General features: G+C 34.9%; 2 protein-coding genes across 6 annotated transcripts; one reads left to right on the top strand and one right to left on the bottom strand.

Annotated features, from left to right (window-relative positions):
• Nucleotides 1-1,582: 1,582 nt before the first annotated feature.
• Nucleotides 1,583-18,258, bottom strand: enoph1 (enolase-phosphatase 1). 2 transcript variants are annotated; one of them, XM_056466861.1, is made up of 6 exons: nucleotides 18,160-18,258; nucleotides 10,689-10,790; nucleotides 8,897-9,099; nucleotides 6,140-6,272; nucleotides 4,747-4,870; nucleotides 1,583-2,022 (listed from the first exon to the last, which is right to left on the bottom strand). In XM_056466861.1, the coding sequence occupies exons 1-6, from the start codon at nucleotides 18,256-18,258 to the stop codon at nucleotides 1,883-1,885; spliced, it is 801 nt and encodes a 266-aa protein (XP_056322836.1). In that variant the 3' UTR covers nucleotides 1,583-1,882. The 2 variants fall into 2 exon arrangements, with proteins under 2 accessions (XP_056322836.1, XP_056322835.1); XM_056466860.1 differs by lacking the exon at nucleotides 18,160-18,258 and adding an exon at nucleotides 10,879-11,125.
• Nucleotides 12,311-19,307, top strand: hnrnpdl (heterogeneous nuclear ribonucleoprotein D-like). Of its 4 annotated transcripts, none has more exons than XR_008838453.1 (8): nucleotides 12,311-12,536; nucleotides 14,165-14,333; nucleotides 14,420-14,581; nucleotides 14,700-14,831; nucleotides 16,112-16,217; nucleotides 16,297-16,458; nucleotides 17,737-18,281; nucleotides 19,010-19,307. XR_008838453.1 is itself a non-coding variant. In XM_056466859.1 (8 exons), exons 1-7 carry the CDS (start codon nucleotides 12,448-12,450, stop codon nucleotides 17,805-17,807), a joined length of 891 nt encoding a protein of 296 aa, XP_056322834.1. In that variant the 5' UTR covers nucleotides 12,311-12,447; the 3' UTR covers nucleotides 17,808-17,825; nucleotides 18,178-19,307. The 4 variants fall into 4 exon arrangements, 3 of the variants coding, with proteins under 3 accessions (XP_056322834.1, XP_056322831.1, XP_056322832.1); XM_056466859.1 differs by having other exon boundaries at nucleotides 17,737-17,825; nucleotides 18,178-19,307; XM_056466857.1 differs by having other exon boundaries at nucleotides 12,312-12,536; nucleotides 17,737-17,825.
• Nucleotides 19,308-19,394: the final 87 nt, after the last annotated feature.

Below are 19,394 nucleotides of genomic sequence, written 5' to 3'. Positions count from 1 at the left end.
GTTAGACTGAAGCAGGAAAGCGTCCCCATGGTGTTTACCTGCTGCCATGAACTGAAGCCTGAAGGAGGACACTTAAGCGTATTACTCTTAAAGAGATTGTGATTTTGTTTGATGCCTAATATGTTTTTAATTGTTTAAATTAAACTTAACTGAATGATAATTAAGTGATGTTTACACCATTTCTGCATTTTGAAATCCCAGCAACAGCTGGAGGTTTGTAGTCCACAGCATGTTGCTGCAATATTTACAGTGCTAATCCTCTTCCGGGTTTCTTTCCACCGCAGTCTCGCTTTCGTTTTTTAAAATGGTGGCTGCATGAAATAAGCGTATGGGGGCACTTTAAGACACTGCATTCTTAATATTGGTTAAAAGAAATGGCAATCTGGATGAATGAATGAAATGTTACTTCTTTTTCCATGCAAGAACTGGAGAATTTGGAAAAGTGTTTAAAGGTTTAATCATTTTTAAGGAGAAACTGCATCATTGATGTTTTGTGTTCATGTTACTATAGTTCATTTGGCTGTCCTGCATAATCTTAAAAGGAACCCAGGGTTTTTTAACTTATATACAGATTAACATGATGAAAATCACACAACTGACTGAAATATGTAGTAGAAATCCAATGAAAGATTTACATCATTGTAAAACAGACAAACCACATTCATTTTGGACCGTGAGGGTTGTTCTCTGTGAGCTTCTGGCAGAATTCACTCAATATCCTGGAGCGTTTAGATATTATTTATCAAATAGAAGTTCAAAGTTTTGAATAACCCAAAGGGCAGGTTTGATCCAAATCAAATGTAAGATTGGATTGCATGGTCTGATCTTAATTCAAAATCCCTCTTACTTTTAAAAAACCCATATCCAAGATTGGATCCAATCCGTGATCTAAAATCCTACTGGATTACACTGGTTCAGTGCTCCTATTTTATTTATTTATTTTTTTACATCTTTGACATCCGTCGTAGTTGAAGTCACAATGCAGGAAAGCGTCTAAAAATTCTGACAGAATATTATCAGAAGTAAAATCTGCTTACAGTTGCCATTAATCGGCTGTCGAGGAATGTCCAAAAAAAAAAAAAGATGAGATCACTTTTTTTTGCCTAGGATCTTAGGAATCTTTTAGGATTTATTTTATAGCTCCTGTTTTCGTCTTTCGTTTGCAGCAAACTAATAGATTTCACCCAATCTGTCAAACCAACATCATCAGAGAACTGTAATTTCAGAGCAGATTTTTGATTGAAGAACACCAAATCAAGTGAATTAACTTAAAAAGGATTGTGGTTTAAATTAAAACAAACAATATGGATATTTCTAAAAATAACATAAATCTTTTATGGGTTTTTAGCTACATAGTATGAAACATAACTCCCATTACAAACCCAGGGTTCATTTTAAAGGACGTTATGCAGCATTTTATACTAGATGTTAAATATTGATGTTAAACATCTCTGACATTTGCTCATAATTGTGTATTTTGTTAATAAAACAAACATCTGTTTTCGGGTGTTGGTGTATCTAACTGTGGCGGATGTGATTTTCTTAGATGTGTCCTTTTTGGAATAAACATTTTTCAACAACATTTAATATCGAGGTTTATAAGAGCGGGCTTGACATGAGGTACAATTTGACCACTGCACATGTGGGAGACAAAAAATAATAATATCCTGATACGAATATGCCATATGCTACACATTAACACTGAATATAAAACATTCAAAGAGAATGCGGGTGTATCATAATGCAAAGATGGGTTTCAGTGTAAAAAACAAAACCGAAAAACAAGCACCTGGGAGTCTTGGAGTTTCAGTCCAACAGAAAATCATCAAATAACCGCTGGTTTTTCCACATGATCCGATCCGAAAACTCCAGCTCTGCACCATCAAACGTTCCCAATCATTTCTAACTGGTTGAAAGATGTGATGATTCTATAATGGTCTCTTTCCTCTTCGGTTAACTCCATGTTTCCAGGTCTTACTACGACAGCCACGTTCACGCCAGCGTCCTCTGCTGCCTTTGCCTCTGTGAAGGGGAGATTAAAGGGTTAGTTTATCCCAAAAAATAAAAATGTATTTATTATTTACTCTCTATCAATTCATCTTCTTTTCTATATCTCTTTTACAATGTAGATTGTGTTATAGCAGCAAAGAGCAAATCTATCGATGTGCAGCTCAACAAATCCCAAACCAGGCAAACCAGTGGCAACAGTTGCGAGGAAAAAAACTTAACCAATTGACGAAAGTGAAGGGAAAAAAAACTTGAGAGAAACCAGGCTTAGTTGAGCACGACCATTTCTCAACTGGCCAAACCTCTTGTGCAGAGCTGAAGTCTAGGAGTTGAAGGCCATTACCCGCAAATCTGCCAAATGCGGGTAGATTTCAGCTGTGGCGGGTTAGATAGACACTCCTACTAACCATTTTTGCTAGTTGGAAATACTTTTTAAATTGTAGTTTTCTTAAAAGCAGTGTTCGACAATAACGATGGCCCAATATTAGTGCAAATGTGATGTTAGAATCGAGAAGCAGCACGACTGACAAAAATAACTGTTCGTGCGAGCAAAATAAAGCAGGTGAATACGAGCAACTGTGCCTTGAGAAAACGCAACTGGTGTGATTGGTTCTCTTTGAAATAGACTGACAAAAAGCTATATATATATATATATATATATATATATATATATATATATATATATATATATTCTTTTGCTTAGTTATTTTTGTTAATATAGTTTAATTATCTTTTTTTTTTTACAATAACAGTGTTTTAATATGACATTAAATCGCCATTTATGTATGGTTCACTGGTGATCTGGGACCTTTAGTCAGGACAGGGATTACTGTGCATATTTTAGATACATGTCAATAGTTCTTTTTATTAAATGCCAATATTTTTTAAAGAAACGTTTTGTTGAATTAAAAAGTGCATTTATACAGGTGTATTTTGTCTGTTTTGACACATTATTTGAAATTTGTGGCTAAGAAATTATTTATTCATTTTTGGTGTGGTCAGAGGTAAATTTGGTAAATCCCTAATATTGAGCCCTGAAAAGTCATGTGAAATACAAACTAATTGCGACTCAACCCATTTGCTCATGCACATTGGGCAAGCTCATACACAAGTGAAGGGAATGAGGAGGCATGTGGACATAACATCTAAATGAAGCCATTTTAGCATGTCAAAGTCAAATTTATGCTTATAAAATATCTTTTCCAAACAACAAAATTGTGGCTAGTGAAAATGGCGAGTGGCTAGTAACGTTGGAAATCTACTAGCCACGGTGGCTGGTGATCAAAAAAGTTAATGTCAAGCACTGGTTATAAACCTTTATGAGTTTCCTTATTCAAGGGATAAAAAAAAAACCTGTAACCATTGACTTTCATCGTAGGAAAAACAAATATGATGGAAGTCAAAGTTTCTGACATTTTTCAAAATATCTTCTTTTGTGTTTAAAAGAGGAAAGAAACTCATTAAGGTTTGAAAGAAGTAAAGTTTAAGTAAATTATGACATTTTTCTGTTTAGGGTGACAAATGCCTTTAATAAAGCTGAATTTAGGCACTTTGAATAATTGAAATCTTACTGTGATATACTGGAAAAAATACCTCTTAATATGTTATTATATAATATCGCAATAATAAGCATAAAACCTACAATCTGAAATATGCTTTAATACTCTGGAACTAATTTGGGATGTACAGTACACAAAATTAACAGTAAAACAACAAGAAAACAGCATGGATGCGATACAGTTTTACATCAGGATTGCATGAATAATAACTATACTGCTTGACAAAAGTCTTGTGGCCTATCCAAGTTTTAGGAACAACAAATAATAACTTGACTTCTAGTTGATCATTTTGTATCAGAAGTGTGTTATATGAAAGGCAAAGACCGCTAGATTACGCTTATTTCACGAAAATAAAATATGATCATGCCTAGAATTTTAATGATTTAATTAGGACAGTAAGGTCTGACTTTGCTTAGACAAAAGTCTTGTCACTTAACAGAAATAATGTACAGTATAGAATATAAAGTCATGCTGCAGTGGAAAAAGAATGAATATTGTGTATGACTCCATCATGAGCTTGGAGGACTGCATCCATACATCTCTGCAATGACTCAAATAACTTATTAATGAAGTCATCTGGAAGGGCAAAGAAAGCGTTCTTGCAGGACTCCCAGAGTTAATCAAGATTCTTTGGATTCATCTTCAATGCCTCCACCTTCACATTACCCCAGACATGCTCAATAATGTTCATTTCTGGTGGCTGGGCTGGCCAATCCTGGAGCACCTTGACCTTCTTTGCTATCAGGAACTTTGATGTGGAAGTATGAGCAGGAGCGCTCTCCTGCTGAAGAATTTGCCCTCTCCTGTGGTTTGTAATGTAATGGGCAGCACAAATGTCTTGATACCTCAGGCTGTTGATGTTGCCATCAACTCTGCAGATCTCTCACACGGCTCCATACTGAATGTAACCCCAAACCATGATTTTTCCTTCACCAAACATGACTAATTTCTCTGAGAATCTTGGGTCCATGCTGGTTCTAATAGATCTTCTGCAGTATTTGTGATGATTGGGATGCAGATGACTAATCAGAAAAATCCACCTTCTGCCGCTTTTCCAAATGATCAACTAGAAGTCCAGTTTTTATTAGTTGCTCTTACAACAGGGATCAACAACAAGACTTTTGTCAGGCACATAGAGCATGTGATAAATACACTGTTTAATGTGTTGTTGTCTACACACCTCGTGTGACGTCAGTTAAGAACATGATTTCCTCGGGTTGGCATCCAATCCTCTCTGCGATGTTCTCATAGCTTTTACTTTCTACTTTGGCGCCAATGTTGGTGTCAAAATGGCCGTCGAACAGCTGGAAAAAATAAATAAATAAAACAATTCGAACTAGCACATCACACTAGATATATAGAGATAATTTTGTGTTGTATAAACATCCTTTTTAAGTGAAACAAACATAATTTTTTCAGCACAACATCTGTAAAACTCATGGGGAAAACGATGTTTCCATTTATTGCACTAACTCGTTATGACATTTTAGCCAACTATATGAACATGAGGCCAAAATAAACCTGAGACAATTCCTGATTCCTACCTACTGGATAAAAAAAACCCATAGATAACCATATCTAATAATAATTCAAATTTCAAATGGGTTTTGTGATGCACGTGACCCTTCTTAATGTCGACATGAAAAGGAAGTTAAGATGGTCCCTTTTTCCGCTATCAAGATGTACATCCTCTTAAAATAGTCCTGAAATGAGAAAAATGTAAGGTGGTGCATGATTTTGCACCTGTTGAAAGACAGGTGTTGCTAACAAAATGAAGGAAGATTGATGAATAAATGAAGGCAGAGCAGAGACACCCACTGACAGTCCGCCCTAAAGGCATTCCATGTGACCAAGAAGTGAAGAAAGTTGTTTCGAGGGGGAAAGAAGGACGAAATAAAGAAGTGCACAGATACATCATTTACAACAAGAACTAGTGTTGTCGAAAGTATCAACTTCGAAATGAAATATTAAAAAATACGTCCATTTACCGCTCACATTGGAGTACGTTCTTAAACACCGCTGATTGGCCATTGTGTTCACATGCTCAACAGAAATGACTGTGATTGGCCGTAAAAGTCATCAGTTCACCACTCTTCACAGAGTGCAAACACAGATACAGGAATAGGAAGTGTTTCAAAGCAATGTAGATCAGTCGGTCCATCAGTGGATCGCTCATATATGAGCTTAAAGACAGATCAGCTGATTGACGGGACTTTGAAATGCTCCAGTGTCCGTGTATCTGTATTTGCACTCGGTGAACAGCGGTGACATACACGGCAAATCACAGTCATTTCTGTTGAGCATGTGAACACAATGGCCAATCAGTGGTGTTTAAGCACTCAACAGCGCTTAAATGTTAGCAGGAAATTGATGTTTTTACAATTTTTGTACTGATTGGTACTGAACTTGATACTTTTGACAAGACTTGCTAGAAATATAAAAATGAGAAGAGTACATTTTGGTTTCATTGCCACTTAAACGCCCACATCCAGACTATATCAGAGATCTGAATCTGAAGCAAACACAAGAAATGACATGAAATGAAATGTTAATGAAAACATCTGTTTGCTTACATCTAATATGTCACCCTGGTCAGAATAGCCGAAGAGCAGCTTCTGCGCCTCCACACTTCCAGAAGAGTAGATGTAGATCTTCAGTCCATGATGCCTCCACCTTCTGATGGCTGGAAGCACATCCTGGTAAACCCTGCGACAAAACCACAGATATAACATACGGTAAAACTCAGTCTTACTTGCTGGATGATTATATGCATTACATCCTGGTTTAATGCAAAGTGAACAAGAACTAAATCTAGAACGTCCCCACCAACAAACCTAAACATGCTTGCAAGAGTGAACTAGAACAAAGTATTTAAATTCACTGTCTTAAAGGTGCCTTTTAAGGAAAATCTGGGTATATCTATCCAAGGCATAGTCGATTAATAAGATATAAGTATATGGAAATGGCCATGCAGTGAACCTGACTGTTTCCTCATTCTCATGTAAATTCCATGAATGTAAAACTCTGGTGGACATCTGGGACGTTTAATCTTTATAGCAAAAATCATAGCTTATATCTTATAGTCGTTATTCAGAAGACTTATGGGTCTCCAATTTTCCAACGGAGAATGATCTTTATGGGGTTTTGGAATCAGACGTATAATACCCTGGGTCATAGTGGGTGGGAGAACACCTTTTTTGAGGCTTTCTAAATAAACATTAAAGAGAAATATAATTAGAAAATTTGTGGTCAAACCATCGTTTCCAGGAGATTTGTTTAATTTTAAATTGTCAATGGCCTCAGAGATATCTTTAATTTGGATTAGTGCTTTGCATAAATTCTTGTTGTTATCAATTTTGCCAATAAGGTCAGTGTCAAAAAAATAGATCCAATCAGAACACAAAGCAGACTGTTACCCAAACTCATGGGCCACGCCCTCATCATTTACTTTAGGTCTTTTATCTGGGCCTAATGAGCAGCCGCATCATCAGGAGTACAAAGACTCATATGTAGCTTTGAGATCATTAATATGCATGCCTCAAGCAGTGTTTGAGAAGCAACAATGTTTCCTAATGAAACAACAATGATAAATTTCCTGCTTTAGTTATTTTTAAGCATATATTTAACTTACTATGTATGTGGGACGTTTATTTTGAGAAGGGAGCTTGACTTTGCATTACTGAGCAACGAGACACGTTTAAACTCACGCCAGGACACAAAATGCAGAATTTACATATTACACATTTATTCAGCTCTAATCTGAAGAGCCCTTAATATCCACGGCCGATAATGTATATCGATAATAAGACTAATAATATCATCTGCACTGTAATGTAACAACATTTACCTTTATAAAGTAACAATAATTATTGTGAAATTATTGTGTGACTATACAATATACCTTGAATTGAATTCATACAGGGCCTAAATGAACAAAGATGAACAAAGCATGATTCTGACCAGAGGCCTGTTGCACAAATCGAGTTGTAGAGCAATTTTTGGGTTGACAAAACCAAACAAATCCAAAATCCAAAGGCAAGGCAAATTTATTTATATAGCACATTTCAGTGGAAATTCAAATACACAGTGAAAATTCAAAGTGTTTACATTATCATTAATGTATTGCTGTCCTAGGCCATTTAGTGATTTATAGGCAAGTAATAATACTTTAAAATCTATTCTGAATGTAACTGGGGGCCAGTGTAAAGAACTGAGGACAGGTGTGATGTTCTCTGATTTTCTGGTCTGGTCAGAATTCTGGCTGCAGCGTTCTGGATGAGCTGTAACTGTCTGACTGTCTTTTTGGGAAGGCCAGTGAGGGGGCTGTTACAGTAATCCACCCTGCTGCTGATAAAAGCATGAACAAGTTTCTCTAAGTCCTCGATGGAAACAAAGAATCTAATTCTTGCAATGTTTTTGAGATGATATTATGATGATTTAGTTACTGCTTTGACATGACTACAGAAACTCTGTCTCCAGAATTACACCAAGTAGTTTCATAAAGCTTGATATAAACTTTCTCTTTTAATGCAGAGTTTAACCAGAGTTCAGAGTTTGAGTTTAACTCTGGCATGTATGATATACGCAGATATACGTCATGTTACTTAAAGCTGACTGGTCCAGTTTGGGTTTGCAATCTCAAACCAATGGTTCCAACCTTCCAATCTCGAACTAAAGAATGTCTTTTATGGACACCAAATTCAAGGACTTTTTGAAATCATTAATAATTTGAAATCAAGCACCATTGTAATTCACACCCCAAATATATATATAGCGCAATGAAAGTCCTTATTGTACTTAACATTTCACATACACTTAATATTTACATTTAAATCCCAGTAATGATATTTTGAATGTGTCATTTCCAAAAATGTAAACCGTTTTAAACAGTTCAAAGAATTGTGATAAAATTGGTTGAATTCAATACTGTCAATATTCAAATGTGATTTCTGAAAAATAAATAAAATTTGCATTATTTATCATAGTTCTTGTATAAGATATAAATTTAAGAATTTTAAATCAGGAATTTCTCAGTTTTTGAAAACAGAACAGTAAAATTGTTGACCATAAACTTTCAATTCAAGCACTTTCAAGGACCTGTGTTTGTTTTTAAGTACTTTCCAGGCCTTCGAGAACTTAAGAAGCATGGGAACCCTGGGTGTAGCGCAAGTAACCATATCGAAGAAACTGGCTTTGTGAAACAGGCCTCTGGATTAATTATACCTCCATCAGGTAAAGGAAGCAGATTTATTAAAACATTTCCGCTCCAGGTCAGCCATGACAGACACACATATTGGCTGAATGCACGGTGGTAAGACGTGGTTACTTACTCGCCTTTGATTCTCCCCATCATATAGGCTGCTCTCCACATGTGGCCTTGCAGCTGTTTGAGCGCAGTGGTTTTCCTGTCAGCTGCCATCTGCCAGAGGACGTTCTCCACAACCTCACGGATGGCCTTCTCCTCATCCGTGTGCACTGTCTGGTCCACCGTGTGAACAGGGCATGCTTTATTCTGCCGCAAGTCTTCTTCTGCCTGAAAAAAAAACACACACATTTGAGGTGTAAGTAAGTCGTCTGTAGTGTTCATTAGAGTTTGTCATCATACCTTCAGTCTAGGGCTGCACATATTATGATTTCAGCATTACAATACAATATTTGCTCAAATAATGAAAGAATTACACAGGAATAGAGTTAAGACTTTCAGAATAAGGAAAACAAATTGTGAGAGACTGATAACGGCAGCCAGAAGAGAGAATAATTATGTCAAATTTACTGTCCCGTCCAGAGACACTGCTTAACCCAAACCTCGCATAAGCAGTACTTCCTTTTTTGTAAATTAATTTAAAGATGATATAATACAAAGTACAAAATATTAACAACTTGTTGTCAAAGACAATTTTATTTATTTATGGCAACAGTATCTTCAGCAGCAAAAGACCCTCCACATTAAAAGCTACTGGTCAGACTAGACCTACATCTGTGACAAGCACACAATGGACTTAAACATTGCAGTATTGTGCTCAATGAGAAACAAAAGTTGTGGTTTTTACCCAGACATTTAAAAAAATATTTTAGAGTAGTAATCACAATACCATGAAACCGCAATATTTTTATCCAGTGTTATCATACTGTCAATAGTCACACTGTGCGATGTCGAGTCGGGATTATAGTTGACCAGGAGCTACAGTTCAACACAAATAATTCATTCAGTTCTCCATTTATAAAGCACATTTAGAAACAACCCAAGGTTGACAAAAGTGCTGTATAAATGGCTTAGATACTAAAAAATAAAGTACATTATGCTAAGAATACATCAATAAAATAAACTCAAATAAACTCATTAGACTCTCATATTAAAAAGATGCGTTTTGACTCTCGATTTAAAAGTGGAAAGCGATGAAACCCTTCGATACTTGTAAATTTCAGAGATTTTCTTTAAAGATGCACAATGTATCTGTAGCTATTAGGCATGGGACCATTTCAAGGTAAACCGTGGTTTGGAAAAGTCAAGGTTTTAAAACCGCCAAAATTTTCTGAAACCATTCGGTCAATGGTTTCCTACATTTTTCAAAATATCTTCGTTTGTCTTCAACACAAGAAAACAACTCATAAAGGTTTTGAAATTGAAACATGTAAAGGGTGAATAAACAATGAAAGAGTTTTCTTTTTTGGGAGGAATATACCTTTAACCAACCCAAAGTACCAGAGCAAAAGGTACAATCGTCAAAGGCAACTGATACAGTAAAATATATAGAGAGACAATGTTTTGGACTAAACTGTTCCTCACTGACTTTCATAATGTTTCTTTCCATTCTACGTAAGTCAATATACCATCAACACATTATCCACATTCTTATTAAAAATATGTGAAGAAATTCACACAGGTTAACAACTTAAGGCGAGTAAACAATGACTTAGTTTATTTGAGGGGTGAGCTATTTCTTTATCGTTAGAGAAGAATAGATAAAGAAAACACTATATTTCACACATTTGTTTACTATAAGATTAATATTTAAATACAAATAAATGAATTAAATATAAAAGAGCACAAACACCTACTGAAATGTGACGAGATAAGAAACGCCACAAAAGGTGTGTGTTTTGATAGGTGTTTAACGTTACCTGTTTCTTGAGCAGATGTACGTCTTGTTTGCATTCATCCTCTTCCCAATGTGCTGACAGATAGTCCTCCAGATTTTCTCTGATGTAGGGAAATAAGATGTCCTGCAGACAATGAATAGCAAAACGATCCATGAGACAGGTCTGAGCATATAAATCATATTCATAATTGTATATTATTATTGGTTCTTACCTTGACAAACGTGATGGGCGTCGTAGTTCCTTCAATGTCCAGAAGAAAGACCCTGGTGTTTTCTGGTATTGCAATCGCTGCCATTTTTTTATCAATGGCAAACGATGTATATTTGTGTTAAAGTCTCGTGTTTTGTTCGATTCTATCGGATGAGAGGCTTTAGATTTTGACAAATCAATCAATAATAGCACGCAGGCTAGCGGCGAGCTAACACATGGAGCGGTTAGGGTTGCCAGGTCTGCGGAGAAAAGTCTCCACCCTCTGTCATCATGTCAGCATAGATTTTAGGTAATTATGCGTTTTATTTGTCTTGCGTTTATTTAATCGTGAATATATGCACAGAAATTGATGATAATAACAATAATAATAATAATAATAATAATGATGATGATGATAATAATAATAATAATAATAATAATAGATTTTAGAAAACAATACACAATTTCAAGTTCAGCAGTTATCTACTGTTTCCAGTTATTAAATATATCTGTTGTTTAGCATTACGACGTGTAGCCCATATTACTTTTTTTTTCCATCTGGCAACCCTGCTGGCTGGGATGGGTGAGGAAGTAAATAAACCATTTATAAAATCGTTTCCTTATCGCATAAAGTGTATTAATTCGTGTACTTTAAATGTCAGAATTGTTTTTTAAAACACAGTAGCCCTGCATAGTGTTCGGGCAGACGTTATTTTGGGTAATTTGCACAATATTTAATTTTATCACGGTCTAATTGTACGTACACAATATTTTAATATAAATAAAATAATTTATATTTGTAGCTGTTATAAAACAAATCTTCTGCATTTAATTGGAAATAAAAATATTATTATGATTATTATACATTATAATACATAATTATACATATTTGTAAGTATTTGTATTTGCGTAAAATTATGCCTGTGTTTTATCTTTTTAATATATATATATATATTAATAGATATATTGCTCCTATAATATATTTATTATTTTTATGTTATTGTTATTTATGTTTGCCACTAATATATCCCCATGCTTTGTTTGCATAAAATATTAAATAAATTACATGGGTCTTGTCGTTCATATGAGCACATTTTCCAGGTTTCATGTAGTCGTTGTGAATTATTTTTCCTCTGTTTTGTTTCCAACTTTCATTTTAGCGCCGTCTATGTGGCGGGGCGACTAAACCAAGCCAGTTGGAACTACAAATCAGTGTATTTAAGACAATTGTTTGAAATAATATTGTAAGAAATGTCAGTTTTCACTATCAAACTAGAGCAAAGAAAGGGGTGACAAGGAACACGTTAATTACATAAGCTGTCTAATAGTGTCACTAGGTAGTATAATTAAATAAATCACAAATAAACAAATAAGTAAATAAACAAACGAAGGTATTTGCATAAGCTCCGCCCACTGCCTCTCTTCCTCGTGCAGACGGATTTCGTCATTGATCTCCGTCCATCCGCCATTTTAATCAACGCGGCACTTTATTCGTGTTGAAGTGTTTGACCTTTTAAAACCGGCGTAATATAATCTATTGTATATATATATATATCTCGCGGCGGATCAATATAACTACACATACTTTAAAATGCAGGCTGAAGAGCAAGGCGACTTTAGCACCGATGAGTTTCCCGAGGGCTCCAAAATAAACGCGAGTAAAAACCAGGAGGATGACGGGTGAGTCCCGGAGCGCGGCCTGCCTGCGACACACCGCAAAGAGACTCTAGTGCAGGCAGACGTCGGTCTTCTTAATATTTAAACGACTAGTTTACATGGAATGTGTTTTTTAATATTTATACGTTATTAATATGCACAACATAGAGCTTAAAGACGCCTGGAATCTTGTTGTTACGTACCCATTTGCAGATTAGCATCTAATGGCTTTGCGTCCAGTCTCTGTCTGTTATTTATTATTATTATTATTAACTCTTATAACGCTTTCAAAATTGCTATAACATATACGCATCTGAAGAATGGTTATGTTATAGAACGTGTATTTATTTTGAAATTAATGTAACGTTAATATGGGTTATCTGATACCTTTGGAAATTTGTGGGAGGGGAAAAAAGCTAACGTTAACGTTTAACGTCAGTGTGTTAACGTTACTGTGTTTTTATCATGCTAATAATGAATATGTGTTTATTGAATCATTATAAATACCTAATAAATTATACTTTGGGGTTTCAGATGAAGTACAAATTGTAATTAAGCTATGAATTCAAGATTTTACTTTAATGTTATACATTTTTATGAAATATAATTGCATTTATTCTAAGAATTACTGACGTCAATACTGAACGCAATGGAATTTAATTAAATGGCTGTGACTGAGTTCATAATTGAAGGGACATACAGAATATGCAGGCATTTTTTGCTCTTTCTGTGGAGAATTTTGTAAAACAAATCTGCAGATTTAATATGCATAATGATTTTGAGAGTATCATAACTAAAAGCGTAATATATAAAGTTAAAAATAATACCTTTTTAACTTTTATTTAATGTTTACAATGCTAATCTAATTAGATCCACTTATTTGGTAAACAAAGCAAGTCTCTCTTATAATGTCTCTACTAAAAGACAATATTTAAAAAAAATTATTAAATCTAAAAGAAAATATTACTTTATAAACTGTATTGTAAATAAATTAAATGCACATTTTCATATTAGTCAATAATATTACTGAAATTAATTTAAAAACGGAATAAATATAAATTTACACACATTTACACAAGTAAATATACTTAATGATTGGCTTAAAGTTTGCACATTTCTGCACACGCAGGTTCCGTGTGGGCCTACTTATTACTTTTCGAAAGTCCAAACTCGCATATTGATTTTGTTCTCAACAACAACAAAAAAAAAAAACAAACAATGCCATTCTGAAGTCCTTTTAAACATCATCACATTTTACTTGCATTTAATATGAATTTTTACCCGGATAATAAAAATTATAAAACATTTTACACGCTGTGGTACCTGTATAACAGTTACCAACATGGCTTTATTGTCTTTTGATGTATAAAAAAGGGTAAATAAATATTTTACAAAACTTTTAGTCACTATTATAACTGCACTGATTATTTTAAGAAGTAATTCATAATAATTGTAGTTTGGGAGTCTTAAAGCATCTGTAAGATTTTGTTTCCTTAGTAAAAATCATTGTTTTTTTTTTTAATTTAAAGGTTTATAATTTCTATTAAAGTATAAGTAATGAGGTTTAAAAAAAAACGGTTTATTATGTTGCAGCAGATAATAATGCATTGTTTACTCAGTGACGTGATTTGAATCTTGTCTTTTTTGTGTAGGAAAATGTTCATTGGTGGACTCAGTTGGGACACCAGCAAGAAAGACCTCACTGATTACCTGTCCAGGTTTGGAGAGGTCCTCGACTGCACCATCAAAACAGACCCATTGACCGGCCGCTCCAGGGGCTTTGGATTCGTGCTCTTCAAAGATGCTGAGAGCGTGGACCGGGTATGCAAGCCCTTGTCAGTCATTGTGTATGATGCAAATATATGGACAACAGGATGCTCAGCTGTTTCTTGATGGGTTGGTTTTAGGTGTTGGAGTTGAACGAGCACAAGCTGGATGGTAAACTAATTGATCCCAAGAGAGCCAAAGCCATCAAGGGCAAGGAACCCCCTAAGAAGGTTTTCGTTGGTGGTCTCAGTCCAGACACGACTGAGGAACAGCTCCGGGAATACTTCGGAGTTTATGGGGAAGTGAGTAACTGGAGTTCAAATCTGTACGAGAGCTAATATTCAACATAAAAGTAAAGGAAGAAGTAGGATCCCCAAACTGGTACTTTTAATCCACTCTGTTTTTTTTTTCTCTCAAAAGATTGAAAGCATCGAGCTTCCCACAGACACCAAGACAAATGAGCGACGAGGATTCTGCTTTGTGACATTCGCTTTAGAAGAGCCTGTTCAGAAACTGCTGGAGAACAGATACCATCAAATCGGATCAGGGAAGGTATGTTGATGACAAAAATATGATGCATAAAATCAGTTTAGTAAATCCAAAAAAATTAAAATAAAGTAAAAATTTAGTAAAGTAAGATTTCATATAGTTATTTTTACAATGTTACTGTATGATGACTCATAAAAACATTAAAATAAATGTGCCAAACCCAGGAGATTACTCTTTGAAGTGTATGATTACACTGATGTGATTAGAATGTGTTCAATACATCACATGATCCACTGCTGAGTTTAATCTCCATTGAGCCAGAGAAAAAATGTGCACGACACTTGTGAAAAATCACAATTCACCCATGTTATCAAACAAATAACCTTTATTTTAGGGTTCAGACAAATTACATAAGTAGCTGCAAAACATAACACTTATGGTTTGTAGAATACATGCTAATGTCTATGGACATTTTTCATTTTTATTTTATAAATAAATGAACAATGCGCAAGAGACACACTGTTTAGGTTACACCAATTACACCATGTATGGATGGGGGGTTGTTTGTTGTATTTTAGTTTTTTTGTTATTATTATTATTATTATTATTATTATTATTCCTTTGCTAATTGCTAAAAAAAATGTCTGGTTACTATTTGTATTCTTACATTCTACATAATGTTGTTTATATTTTTCAATAAACTTAATTATAAAAAAACAGCCACTTTTTATGTATTTGGGAGAAGTTGATGAATTAACATGTTGTAAATCCAGCAGCTCTAATCTCTCCACTGTAGCGCCCATCATGTGTAATGGATCAATAGGATCATTATTCAACATTTTAAATAATGAAATGCATGTTCTTGCACATATTTGAGAATCGTTAAATCAGATGCTTCACATTAAAATTAGGACGTTCGTTAAGTTTGCATAAAATGGAAAACATAGGTTCACTTTGTGGTATCACGTGATAAAAAGACCATGAAACATGCAGCATAGTAATCAGATTGGTTAAGGTAAGTATTTAAAACTTGCATATGAAAGGGCTACTAACTTGTTTTTAGTGTTGCAAAGTATTCAATTAAATAAAAAATGCATTGTAAAGTGTTGTTTGAAGTTTAGATTTTACACAAAAGAGAATTTAGTCATTTTATGCATTCGTGTGACAGTAATCCTGTAGCATGACATGCTTTAGCTGGAAATTACATCAGCTTGATTCTGTCAGATACTCATAAAGGCACCTGATTTTAAAAAGCATTATATTAACAGTTTTTATTTTTGCAAATATCTTTGTACATCATCTGGCTGTATGTGGTAGTGATGCTCTTTATGTTCAATTCACAGTGTGAAATTAAAGTAGCCCAGCCTAAAGAAGTCTACAGACAGCAGCAGAACAGAGACCGGGGCTTTGGAGGTGGACGAGGAGGCTTCAGGGGCCGTGGTGGAAGAGGTAAACGCTTCGAGAAATGACAAGAGCTGCTGCTTCCACAAGTTCTTGAACTAAACCAACAAACTGTTTTTCTGAACAGGACAAGGCTATAATCAAGGGTACAACAACTACTACGGCCAGAACTATGGCGGAGGCTACGGCAACGGATACAACCAGGGCTACAACGGCTATTCTGGCTATGACTATTCAGGATACAACTATCAGAATTATGGCTATGGACAAGGCTATGATGATTACAGTGGTAATTTAACACGTGTTTTCTCCTAAGCATTGAATAAAATAAGATGTGCAATGAATCGGCAATTTTTTTTCAGCCATTCCGTGTGGCTTGAGTTAATCGTTATTGCTAAAAACCCATTTGGTGGGAGTTTATACACAGTTTTTGAAAAAAAAAAACTATAATGCAGAGATTTTGTACTGGGATTATTTTATACTTAGTTCAGGTATAACATTGTCAATTTGTAAACATTTAAAAACATAATATAGTGTGTTTTTTTTTTTATATATATATATATATATATATATATATACGTTAAAATTGCAAATTTCCAAGGCCTTCAGCCTTTTCTTTTCACTATAAATATTAGAATGTGTAGAATAAGACATAGGTTTGCTCTCTGAATGAAACAGATTATCAAATGGTTAGACATTTTGTAATTTTTAGCTAGCTTTTTTAGGATGTAGCTCCCCATTTATTTTCCACTGCCAAAAATCTATTTTTATCTGGAGACTTCACATGAGATATTTTTTAAATGTGAATCCTTCTAAAATAGTCCAATTTTTATCAAAAGTAAACCTGTTTTAGATTTTTATCTTCTCATTATTATTTATTTTATCTTGCGTATTATTTATAGCTGTTGATGAATTTTAATTGTTAGAATATTTTTATAATTATAAAAAATTATATTTAAAAAATGTGGTAAACTTGGTCTGTTTTTTGCCATGACAGCCATAAAAGCTGATATGGCAATAAACTCAAAATTCCTCCTCATCCACTGACAAAAAAATTAAAATTAAGTGGCAGTAAAATGAATCCATCATATTTAAAACATGATTTTATAGTATTACATTATTTAAATGGTCAAATTGTTTGAAATTAAGAAACTACGGGAATTTTTTTAAAAGCATTTTTAGTTCACTTTGTGTGCTGAATAGTGAATTTTTAACATTTACCTTTAGCAAACTTAGCTTTTACTAAGAAGTTGTCCCAACAAAGATTTATGTATACGGTTATGTGTAGTTTTTAATGCACATTGACTGTCATTTACACCAGTGTTTCTCAACCACGTTCCTGGAGGACCAGCAACATTGCATGTTTTGGATGTCTCCTTTCTCTGTCACACCCATTAGATGGCTTTCAGTCTCTGCTAATGATGGTCTGAATCTGGTGTGTTTGGTTGAGGAGACATGGAAAATGTGCATGGTTGAGAAACTGACTTACATACTATTTTTAGTTTTTTTAAATACATGTTACATTTCTGATACACCGGGCCTCATCACTGTATATATTAAATTATAGGTCAACAGAGCAGCTATGGCAAGGCCTCACGGGACAGTGGAAACCATCAGAACAGCTACCAGCCGTATTGATGAAGTGGCGAAACAATGGTAAGACTGCCTATTTGCTGCGCTCTGAGCTCGACCTCAATATTAAAGATCAATAGACAATAAACTAACAGCCTAAGGAGTCGAGTAAATGTCTATAGATCTTTAATTGCACCAGTTTGTGTAGCCATTTTGCTTTTTTTAGTGTGCCAGAAAAGCGTAAGCGTTTTTCTGTAGGTGTTTCCATTTTCTCCTCCTGCTTTAACAGGTGATCATAAAGGAATAACATAGAAAAAGTTGATAGCAATGCTAACAGGTAATGTACGGCTAAAAGGGTACAGAGTAAAAGGCGCCTCTCCTTATTTTTCCTTTCTTTCCCTAATTCTGATTATTGTACCTTGTTTGTACCTGCCAGCGGGGACTTCATTGCAGGCCGTGTGTCACCTGACCACGACATTCTCTGGGCGTCGCACATAGCGGGCAGAGAGCACGGCATGCACAAGAAAGCGCTGTCCTGTGGTATGGTCTCTTCCAACTTCCTGTACCAGCGTAAAACAAACAAAAAGACAAAGGAGATTTTCCCCCATTTTCATTAAGTTGTTGGTTTTCGTTAACAGTTCCAAATGTTTTTTTCCAGGACTTTGTTAATGTAACCTAAAAGTGATTGATAACTGCTTTGTTGTATGCTCTTTTTCAATTGTAGTGCTCTTGTATTTCAGTTGTGGAGCTTCAGTGATTGATTTATTTATTTATTTATTTATTTGTAATCTTTGGTTTTTGGTCACCTCCCCATGTAAATAATTGCATAAACTCTCTCATAATGCTTGCTTTTTCTTTAGAGGCCATAGAGAACTTCAAATGGGTACACCTCAGTGCTTTTTCTTAAGCATAGCTTTTAAAGATCATATGTAAAGTGAGTTTTACGAAGCCATTAAAAGCTGAGAAATCTGCTAAAACCAGTTCAAGTATTGGCTATAATTTCCAATAAACATACCGTTTACACTGGATGAAGGTTAACCTGTTTGGGCTCGCTCCTCGATTGGTCCACAAACCGCTTGGAGCTGAAGCTTTTGCTGGCTTATGAGCTGTTCTGTCAATCAGAGACGTTCAACATATGATCTTTAATCTTTAATGATGGTTTTCCTAGTTTAAAATCGACAGCTCAAGAAGTTAAACAGTGAAACATGGACGTGCTTTGCTTAAGGTGTGGAAACCGAGTGATTCATCTCTGCTCTCTTCTCTTGTAGGTGGGCAGGTTGACTTCGACATTGCTCCTCGGAGGCAGCTTGTGTGGAATCCTGTCCTTAAACAACTATTAAAAACGTTATTCGGTCCTCTGGGGACAAATCCAGTGTCTAACCTTGTAAATAGCGAGGTGTTTCGTTTCCAAGTTTGTCTTATTCTGTGCTTTGTTCAGATTGAACCTGTAGGTTTTGTGCTGATGTGTTCTTAAGTCTTGATTAGGAAAAGTGTCCTTTATTTTGTATTTTTAGTTCTTTTCCTGACGTTTTTGGATAAAGGGATTAAAAATTCTGAGAAAACGAATATTTCTTTGTCGTGTGATTCTTTTATATAAGATTTATGACTCAGAGGTTTAAAAAAAATGTAATGTACATATATAATTCAATAATT

Source organism: Danio aesculapii, chromosome 10 (assembly GCF_903798145.1).
Source record: "Danio aesculapii chromosome 10, fDanAes4.1, whole genome shotgun sequence".
In the NCBI taxonomy this organism is placed as follows: domain Eukaryota; kingdom Metazoa; phylum Chordata; class Actinopteri; order Cypriniformes; family Danionidae; genus Danio; species Danio aesculapii.
Note: the sequence above shows the minus strand (reverse complement) of the source record. Positions and strands in the feature narration are given on the sequence as shown.

Coding starts and splice junctions, on each gene's coding strand:
- hnrnpdl (XM_056466859.1), top strand. CDS start 12,448: ATGCAGGCTGAAGAGCAAGGCGACTTTAGCACCGATGAGTTTCCCGAG. Junction 14,582..14,699: donor ACTTCGGAGTTTATGGGGAA/GTGAGTAACTGG, acceptor TTCTCTCAAAAG/ATTGAAAGCATCGAGCTTCC. Junction 14,832..16,111: donor ATCAAATCGGATCAGGGAAG/GTATGTTGATGA, acceptor TTCAATTCACAG/TGTGAAATTAAAGTAGCCCA.
- enoph1 (XM_056466861.1), bottom strand. CDS start 18,258: ATGCCGTGCTCTCTGCCCGCTATGTGCGACGCCCAGAGAATGTCGTGG. Junction 10,791..18,159: donor CGCTGGCAGGTACAAACAAG/GTACAATAATCA, acceptor CATTGTCTGCAG/GACATCTTATTTCCCTACAT. Junction 6,273..8,896: donor ATGGGGAGAATCAAAGGCGA/GTAAGTAACCAC, acceptor GTTTTGTCGCAG/GGTTTACCAGGATGTGCTTC.